The sequence below is a fragment of the Salvelinus namaycush genome, chromosome 26 (genome assembly GCF_016432855.1).
Source record: "Salvelinus namaycush isolate Seneca chromosome 26, SaNama_1.0, whole genome shotgun sequence".
NCBI lineage: Eukaryota > Metazoa > Chordata > Actinopteri > Salmoniformes > Salmonidae > Salvelinus > Salvelinus namaycush.
The window spans coordinates 19,295,487-19,305,762 of NC_052332.1; the positions used below are offsets into that span (position 1 = coordinate 19,295,487).

The following is a 10,276-nucleotide window of genomic DNA, read 5'->3' on the forward strand; positions in this document are numbered from 1 at the left end:
TAGTGCAAAGGTCACAATGCTGAATTTACCCAAGTTAGACACATTGTATGAGTTTGACTACCCCAGTTGCTCTCAAGTGTATATAATGTATGATATCATGCAGACAATACATCCCTGTGCCATCTGCTGCTGTATCATCCCATCCTGAACCAAAAAAAACACTTAGCACTTGAGTGACTCTGTAAAATTATGAAACTCAAGAACAAATTTAGTTATGCCATTTTAAAAGAGTAAATCAATCTGCCATGGATCATACCATGTACAGCTTTGAATGACCAGTCATTGCATTGTAGGCCTAGACTTCAGCAAGCTGATTCTATTGTAAGTCACAGGCACGTTGTAGCCGACTGACTCCTAACTGTCAATACCTTCAAGTCTGCAGGCCTATTTATACCTTTCTCCCAGAGTTGTGTTGTGTACATGCATTTGTAGCACTATGGTCATGTGGAATGTTAAAAGAAGGATTCTGTGCACTGCAGAAAGGTTTGGAGTCACTGGGTTCAGATCTGCTGCATTGGTCTTAGATTTGGGGACACCTATCAAGAAACACAAACAGTGATCAGAGTTGAGTCATTCATTATAATGGAAGCACAGATCCTTCAGTGTTGATTTAATGAGTCAGTAGTTATCCCATGATTCATCTGTCGAGATATGATGGGTTTGTCAAACTCACAGTAAAGTCTGTGCCAGTGCACGCTCTGATGTCATCAGGAGTCAGCCCCTCCCAGATCTCTATGAGAGTGAGGCCGCTGGCCTTGTCAACATCAAAAACTGCCTGGGCGATGGGGGGGAAGTGTAAGCGACTGCATACAGGGAGAGGAGATTGACACTGCCTGCAGCTGACAAGCCTAACTTTATTTACAAATCTCACCTTTTCAGTGATGATCCTATCCACACACTGCTTTCCTGTCAGTGGGAGAGTACAACTCTCCAGGATTTTGTGTTTGTCCCCCTTAAGTTTGTAAGGAGAAAAGGTTTACTGTAGGGTACACTCCTATAGTGTATTAGGTACAGTAGTAAGGTCCAAAACCATATGTATGAAGTACCAGGGGTAGTGTCATTGTGTACCTTAGCAGAATGCTCCATGGTCACCACCACTTTGGTTCCTGCACTTGCCACTAGGTCCATAGCCCCTCCCATTCCTTTCACCATCTTTCCCTTTGAAAGTCAATGAAGAGAGCATACACACGTTGAAACATTATATACACGTATTCCTACGATTGGCCAGGGTGAAAGAGACATGATCATACCGGGATCATCCAGTTGGCCAGGTCCCCATACTTAGACACCTGCATGGCCCCCAACATGGTCAGGTCAATGTGGCCACTGAAAGTAGAGGTGGTTCATGTTACCTTCAGCTACTCCAAAGGAAAAAGTGATACTAAGGTTAGCGGAGCTAAAGATCGGGGAGTACAGTAGGTAGTTTGAGCACTCACCCCCTGATCATAGCAAATGATTCATCACTGGAGAAAAACGCGGCTCCAGGAACCACAGTTACAACCTCTTTACCTAAATAACACAAACAGAGACTGGGTAGGAGGGTAAAGGCCAGGAAAGATGTTCCAAGAAAGCTTTGATTTGAGGATAGCATGTCCAAAGACTTTCTACAACTTTGTAGGTGTAGTGTTGACGTATGGGCTTGCTGTACGCACCTGCATTGATAAGGTCTGGGTCTACCTCACTTTCGGTGGGATAAGGACCCTTTTTATAATGCATAGACAAAACAACACAATGACACAGACACACACACAGGGCTATGTCAAGGAGAGGGTGCCCGCTTTCCTGAATGCACTTTCTATTTGTATCTGTAAATCTAACAGTTTAATATGGCTCACCAGGCCCAGAAGTCCATTCTCACTCTGTAGGTGCACAGTGATGTCAGAGTTGATGAAGTTGCTGGCCAGCATGGGGATCCCAATACCAAGGTTTGCTGAAGAGGCTGTAGTCAAGGGACCTATTAATAACCAATCACATCCACCACGTCTACATATTGTATATACCTAGTGCTGTTTGGTGACCATATTACTTCCACACCGGCAGTCATGAGTCATGAAGGCAGTCAAATTCCATGTTTAGTCATGGTAATTAGGCTTCTCCAAGCTCTGATGCTGCTAATGGTCATTAGTAGTCTACCAAACTTGCTAACTGCCTGGTACACCGAACTCTACTGTTCCTCTAATCACTCTGACATCAATGCAAATGTAATCAAAAATATAATCAAACACTTCATGTGAGCCCATGAGCTCATGTTGTGCAACATTTCTATAGGCTATGTAATTGCATGAGAAAACAGAGTGATGGCCTCTCAGCTTTCTATAGGCTAGGCCTTCTATATTTATTTCTCAACTTTCCTTATATTAAGCACATTGTTTATCTTTACAACAGGAGTATAGGCTACCTGGCTGGCATGAAAATGAACCACGGGAAAAGTGTCCTAAATTCGCTGTTTAAGTACAAGGATTACATGTTCCCCCTCCCCTGCTTCGAGACAGGTGCATGATAATGGTCCACAAATCTCAAACATATTATTTAGTATTGGTAAAAATTCAAATCAAGAATAGTCTGATGGGTGACAATATTAGCCTATCACTTGTGAATGATATATTTTCACTTGTGAATGATGCCCAGCATAAGGCAAGAAACAATGCTTTTTTTTGCGACTTCTTCGAATCATATACGCACACCTCATGTAGCCTAATTTTGATAAGGTTTGTATCGCAACTAAAGTGGCCAAATAACTTCTTAATTTTAAGAACATTTAATCTGCTTACAAAGGGTGTCATACATAAGGATCGCATGAGTTTCAAGTTTGGGGAAGAATTTTCACCTTAAAAATGCACTTTTAGTATAATAAAAGCATTATATGCATAATCGCATTTGCGGAAACCTCTCACTCAACATCAACAAAACTAAGGAGATGATCGTGGACTTCAGGAAACTGCAGCGGGAGCACCCCCCTATCCACATCGACGGTACCGCAGTGGAGAAGGTGGAAAGAGTACACATCACTGACAAACTGAAAAGGTCCACCGACACAGACAGTGTGGTGAAGAAGGCGCAACAGCGCCTCTGGGTGAAGAAGGCGCAACAGCGCCTCTTCAACGTCAGGAGGCTGAAGAAATTTGGCTTAACACCTAAAACCCTCACAAACTTTTACAGATGCACAATTGAGAGTATCCTGTCGGGCTATATCACTACCTCGTAAGGCAACTGCACCGCCCACAACTGCAAAGCTCTCCAGCTGGTGGTGCGGTCTGCCCAACGTATTACCAGGGCCAAACTTCCCGCCCTCCAGGACACCTACAGCACCCAATGCCATAGGAAGGCCAAAAAGATCATCAAGGACATCAACCACCCGAGCCACTACCTGTTCACCCCACTATCATCCAGAAGGCGAGGTCAGTACAGGTGCATCAAAGCTGGGACCGAGAGACTGAAGAACAGCTTCTATCTCAAGGCCATCAGACTGCTAAAAGGCCATCACTAGCACATAGATTAGGAATCACTGGCCACTTTTAGAAATGGATCACTAGCAACTTTAATGTCTCCGTATCTTGCATTACTCATCTCATATGTATAAACTGTACTCTGTACTATTCTACAGTATCTTAGTCACTTTAATTGTGTGCAAATATTGCATCACTCATCTCATATGTATATACTGTATTCTATACTACACCACTGTATCTTAGTCCAATGCCGCTCTGACATATGTATATATGCTTAATCCATTCCTTACTTAGATTTACATGTATTTGGGTGTATGTTGTGAAACTTTTAGAATTACTTGTTAGATATTACTGCACTGTCAGCTAAAAGTACAAGCATTTCACTACACCCGCAATAACATCTGCTAAACACGTGTATGTGACCAATAAATTTGATGGAATGGAACATTCGAGCATATAGCATACTGCCGTGTGCGCATTGCTGCGCTTATAATGTGAAGAAATAGCCTAATAGTTTATCAACATTTTCTGCCACATGTTCTGATCTGCTGGGTCCACCACATTGTGTAAAAAAAAAAACTAGTGATGCTAGTGGTTGAATTAATTTTGGATCTATCGCATTTTACAACTGTTCCAGACTATGTTTGGAATATTTATTTCTCACACAGAACAGGTCAACTTTTGTACTATGGGGGATAGTCGATTGACATAGGCTAGTGCTTTTGCTGTTAGTTAGGCCTTTCTCATCTTGTTGGCTGACGAAAAGTAAATGTGGACAGTTCTTCCAATATGAATCTCAGAATTGGATAAGGACGCACACAGTTGCATCCCTGAAATGTCTGTCTTCACTTGTAGCCTGTGAGAAAGACCCGATCACGTGATGGAGAGCCATGTGAGTGAGAGGTGCTTCGGAGCACGGAGCACTCAGGGAGAAGGGCACAACAGCCACTGGCCACAAAAAGCATGGATCTTTTTAGGATGCATTACGGCCACAAAGGGGATGACCCAGGGAAATTCAAGGCATCGTCAAATTGGGAATGAGAGACTGAAGTGTGAACAGCCTGCGCAAATAAACAGAGCAGAGCTCATGAGCTCATGTCTTTCAAAATTAAGCATATAGAGTACCTATTTCTTTGTTAACCGCTCAACACAGAATAGCCGCATGTGCACACTCCCTCAAATCGTTTGGAGAAAATATCCTTTCAATTTAATTCAGCTTTGTTCAATTGTATTCTTCATACTATAAAATAATGCCATGGAATTCTAAGCAAATCTTGTCTGCTAAATTAATTTCTTTAGAACTGTCTAAAATAAAGAATGGATTTATTGTGGTGTAGACTATATTACATGGCTTTATTAGACATCAGTGGCTTGTAGGCTGTGTGCAAGCCAGGAGATGCTAAATGTGTTTGTTAATTAACTGTCAATTACCGTCAGACCGATCAGTTATTTTGCTTGACAATCACCGGCTGAGGAAATTTCGTGACCGCCATAGCCCTATATGTACCTCACGTGTATCAATATCAATCCACACTGTTCCCTCCGGCCCTGATCCTGTGTAAAGGATACCATACATCCCATCCTGGAACTCCAGTGCTGCCCTCCTGATGATCCTCTCTCGGAGCAGGTCTGCCTTCCTCTTGGGTTTGGGCGTCTCCATAGAGCCTTTCTGGACCGTTCTCTTCTGCACAGTGAACAGGGATTATTGCCAATCAATAGCACAGAGAAAACAACCGATCGCACATTACCTGCCACCAACAGACTGACAGACACAGACAGGCAGGCTTACCTCTATCCTCTTCTCATAGACTGCCCCCTTCACAATCCTGTCAACATAGATGCTGGGGACATGGATATCTTCTGGATCAAAGGTCCCCACATCTACAATCTCTTCTACCTAAGACAGCAGTAACCAAAGACCCAGTTAGGGTTTAAAAGTCTGGGGTAAGGTTCAGTAAACTCTTAGGCCACACATGATAGTTGAAGAAACTGTTCATTGAAACTGGTTCATTGACATGCTAACCTCCACTACGGTGACTTTAGCTGCTTTACACATGGGCTGGTTGAAGTTCCGTGCTGTTTTTCTATAGAAAGACAAAGACAGTATCATGAACTGTTTATTGTATGCTGATATGCTAAGTAGAGTCAGTGCATGAACTATATAATCATTCACAGTGACAGTCGCTGTTGATTGATTTTGAATGTTAGCACTAGCAGTGGCGCAACATCATGCTAGAAAATGCTGACCTCTTGTGGAGTTTGAATATAACACGTTCTTATGATTGTTGTGAAGGTTGTTGAAAAATCAGCCAACCCCACCTGAACACAATGTTACCGGCTCGATCAGCTTTCCAGGCCTTGATCAGAGCAAAGTCCCCTGTGATGGCTCTCTCCATGACATAGTGGATGCCATTGAACTCCCTCACCTGTGGGATAATGACATCACATGTGTCAGGGTCAGGAGTAAAAGCTGAGCTGACCCCATAGTGTCCACCTCTATCTCTCTAATATTACCGGGTCTTTCTTGGAAAAAAAAGATGTCAAGTATCCTGGGTAAATAAAGGTTCAATATGAATATCTGTGTGTGTTTTTTGCATACCTCTCTCTTCTTGCTAGCGATGGCCACACTGCCGTCTGTGTTGTATTTGATGGGTGAGCCTCCCTCCTGGATCAGTGTACCATACCCAGTGGGCGTGAAGAAGGCAGGGACCCCAGCACCGCCGGCACGTACCCTCTCTGCCAGGGTACCCTTCAGTAGATGTATTATATATGAAAGTCATAACAAGATCTAACTCGTAGGCTATAACAAGATACAAAAATTGTATAACAAACTTGTTATAGCGAGCATGACATGCAAATCCATTTTTCATTACAAACCAGATGGAGAAAATACTTTAGAGTGACACACAGTCATTAGAGTCTAACCTGAGGCGTTAGCTCCACCTCCAGTTCCCCTGAAAGGTACTGTCTCTCAAACTCTGCATTCTCCCCAACGTAGGAGGAAATCATCCGCTTGATCTGCTTGGTCCTCAGCAGCAGACCAAGACCAAAATTATCCACGCTGCACACACACACACACACACACACACACACACACACACACACACACACACACACACACACACACACACACACACACACACACACACACACACACACACACACACACACACACACACACACACACACACACACACACACACACACACACACACACAGATTTATCCACACTAGAATAACAGAAATACATTTCTATCTTGCTTAGATACATACAACACATGCACAAAAACAACTATACTCAAAGGCACTCACACACACACTCATTTTGTAGTAGCCTAATTACCCAGCGTTGTTGCTGACTGCTGTGATACCTTTCACTCCAGTCTTCAATAAACTCCCAATCAGATTCTCGGGTATTCCACATAAACCAAACCCTGGAAAACATTCAGAAGAATACATTAAACTCTGAATTATCCTATACATTACCCAAACTAATGTACAAGCGCAAACATGGAATGTTAATGATTAGCGCTTAAACAAATATGACATATTGTTTTCCCAGAAGCAGAAGATATGCATGAGGTTTGAAACGCAAAACGTTTGAATTTGACATTTGACTAAAGCATAACTATGTGATGAAAAAGGCCTGAGAGCAGGTACAGTATGCTACCTCCGACCAGTAGAGTGGAGCCATCTGGGATGTCTTTCACTGCCTCTGTGGGGTCGGTAAAGAAACGGGCATCCCTGGGGCAGGAGGTGGAGAAGTAACAGCCACACACCCGAGGGTGAGCAACACACTGAAATAACCACATGACAATTTGGACAAGGACATCACAGTAAACCTGGATTTGACCAGTGAATCAATAGAGTTAGTTCAATCCCCCTCAATGAAATTGATACAAATGTGCATGTTGTTATTTCGTGCCCCCATTTTGTCAGGGGAAAAAGGTATGTTAGAGTTGTGGCAAAAATGGTTCATTCAAAGTGATTCATGTAGCACGGGGCCTGGTTTCTCTCATGGACTAGGATTAATTCTAGAATAAAAACTTGTAGAAAAGCTTGAAGGTTTCCTACTTGATTTATACAAAGGCTCTCCACTCAGACAGTTCTCATCCATAAGAACTCTGAGTGACCCATTCACAGTATTATAGCACTCCCACATACAGTGCATTCTGAAAGTATTCAGACCCCTTGACTTTTTACGCTACAGCCTTATTCTAAAAATGGATTAAAGTCCTATAGGTGCCTTTAGGCAAACTCCAAGCGGGCTGTCATGAGCCTTTTACTGAGGAATGGTTTTTGTCTGGCCACTCTACCATAAAGGCCTGATTGGTGGAGTGCTGCAGAAACGGTTGTCCATCTGGAAGGTTCTCCCATCTCCACAGAGGAACTCTGGAGCTCTGTCAGAGTGACCATCGGATTCTTGGTCACCTCCCTGACCAAGGCCCTTCTCCCCGATTGCTCAGTTTGGCCGGGCAGCCAGCTCTAGGAAGAGTATTGGTGGTTCCAAACTTCTTCCATTAAGAATGATGTAGGCCACTGTGTTCTTGGGGACCTTCAATGCTGCATAAATGTTTTGGTACCCTTCCCCAGATCTGTGCCTCGACACAATCCTGTCTCGGAGCTCTACGGACAATTCCTTCGACCTCATGGCTCTGACATGCACTGTCAATTGTGGGACCTTATATAGACAGGTGTGTGCCTTTCCAATTGTATTTTTTTATTTAATATTTAACCTTAATTTAATTAACTAGAAAAGTCAGTTAAGAACACATTCTTATTTACAATGAAGGCCTACCAAAAGGCAAACGGCTTCCTGCGGGGATTAAAAATAAAAAATAAATATAATATAAATATAGGACAAAACACACATCACAACGAGACAACACAACACTACATGAAGAGAGAACTAAGACAACAACATAGCAAGGCAGCAACACATGACGACACAGCATGGTAGCAACACAACATAACAAAAACATGGTCGCAACACAACATGGTAGCAGCACAAAACATGGTACAAACATAATTGGACACGGACAACAGCACAAAGGGCAATAAGGTAGAGACAACAATACATCACGCAAAGCAGCCACAACGGTCAGTAAGAGTGTCCATGATTGAGTCTTTGAATGTAGAGATTGAGATAACTGTCCAGTTTGAGTGTTTGTTGCAGCTCATTCCAGTCGCTAGCTGGGGGAAAAAATCTAATGTGCAACAATTTCTAAAAACCTGTTTTTACTTTGTCATTATGGGGTATTGTGTGTAGATTGATGAGGGGGGAAAAAAATATTTAATCAATTTTAGAAGAAGGCTGTAAGGTAACCAAATGTGGAAAAAGGGAAGGGGTCCAAAAACTTTCCATATGCACTGTATGTACTTCAGAGACAAGAATAAAACACTCGAGGTTCAGAACAGATACTCTTGTGAGGTTCCTAACAGTTCCATACCATTAAACAGTATCAATAGTTACAATTTAGCACACAAACGTTACATTGTATATGGAGCAATACAATACTACCTTGATATACTGGATTAATAAACAACATATTACCTAATGTTCAGATTTATTATACACATAACACAATTTGTTGTGGTAAAATTATAAAGTTGTTCATACCTTGCCATACTGCATAGACAGTATTCCTTTTTGTCTTCTCACTGAAGATATGTTTCTATGAAATTGCTCTGATTTTGACAGAATTCTGAAGGACGCCATTTTCAGAATCTGTCTGTCAGTCTTTCAGAAAACTGAGTGGTGGAGGTTTGCAGTACAGGTCATTCCCCCTGGGCCCAGTCAACAATCAGGCCAGGAGGGGTGGGGGCATCCCTGGAGTGACAGAGGAATTGACCAATTAAAAGTGATACTGCTTATTAGTACCATAGTGACCTAAAGGTTTAAATGTAGGCTTTCAAAGCACCTCGTGAAAGGGCAAGTCCCTGTTTCCCCCACATTCAAGTGAAAACCTAAAAAGGCATGAGACCAGGTAGCATAATCACAGGATCAACATGGAAGACCACATCTTGAGAAGTATTTCAAGCTTTCAATTCCAAACTTTGTTAGGGAGAGAGAGAGAGAGAGAGAGACTGTCTATTTATGAGAGCATGTGCATGGAGGGTAGGGAGTCTCACTTGACAGACTTCAGAGAATGAGTTGAGTCAGGGGCTCCTCACATGCCAAACACTCTCTCTAGAGCCAGCGAGATAATGACTCTGAACAGTGTGGCAGATTTGTGAAGGAATAAATCTTCAGACCCTATCTTCTAGATAATAGAACCTCTCCCAGGGCTGAGTGCCATGAGAGGAGAATGTATTCCATCTACTGTAATTTGAGTAATCTAGACATAGATTTTCCACAGCTGCTATGATTTGTTTGGTGAAGGGAAAAAAGTCAAAACCATATGTTACTTTCAATAACATAATCCCTCAACCAACCAACCAACATAGAAAACATGGAAACCATTTCAAGTTGTATTAGTTGTATGAACAAAATACACATGGTATACACTTCCTGCTAAATGTTTGTCTTTCAGTTGTGAGTGCACTTCAGTGTGCAGGCTATGCCCACTCTAGTAGATGAGACTGGGGGTTAAAAAATATGGACTCATCCCCTCCTTATAACCTAATGTTGAATAGGTGAAAGTGAGTATTCCACTTCATTGAACTCTTCAATCCATACTGCAAGGAAAAAATCTATGGAAATGGCGTCCTAAATCAATGGATGGGCCTTACATGCCCCATAGCCACCACATGTGCGTCTGTGAGAGCGGACATTGAAGAGGTCATAGACTACTGTAAGAAATTATAATGGATACTGGTAACTTGTT

The 10,276-nt window shown here is 42.4% G+C and overlaps 1 protein-coding gene across 2 annotated transcripts; it reads right to left on the bottom strand.

The window, feature by feature from the left end:
• Positions 1–203: 203 nt before the first annotated feature.
• LOC120021227 (succinyl-CoA:3-ketoacid coenzyme A transferase 1, mitochondrial-like) lies at positions 204–9,221 on the bottom strand. Of its 2 annotated transcripts, XM_038964894.1 has the most exons (17): positions 9,070–9,221; positions 7,120–7,246; positions 6,793–6,883; positions 6,375–6,510; positions 6,049–6,198; positions 5,769–5,875; positions 5,473–5,533; positions 5,239–5,346; positions 5,019–5,133; positions 1,836–1,930; positions 1,653–1,701; positions 1,437–1,509; positions 1,251–1,326; positions 1,069–1,158; positions 872–952; positions 674–775; positions 204–536 (listed from the first exon to the last, which is right to left on the bottom strand). In XM_038964894.1, the coding sequence occupies exons 1-17, from the start codon at positions 9,166–9,168 to the stop codon at positions 501–503; spliced, it is 1,596 nt and encodes a 531-aa protein (XP_038820822.1). In that variant the 5' UTR covers positions 9,169–9,221; the 3' UTR covers positions 204–500. The 2 variants fall into 2 exon arrangements, with proteins under 2 accessions (XP_038820822.1, XP_038820823.1); XM_038964895.1 differs by lacking the exons at positions 7,120–7,246; positions 9,070–9,221 and having other exon boundaries at positions 6,821–6,866.
• Positions 9,222–10,276: the final 1,055 nt, after the last annotated feature.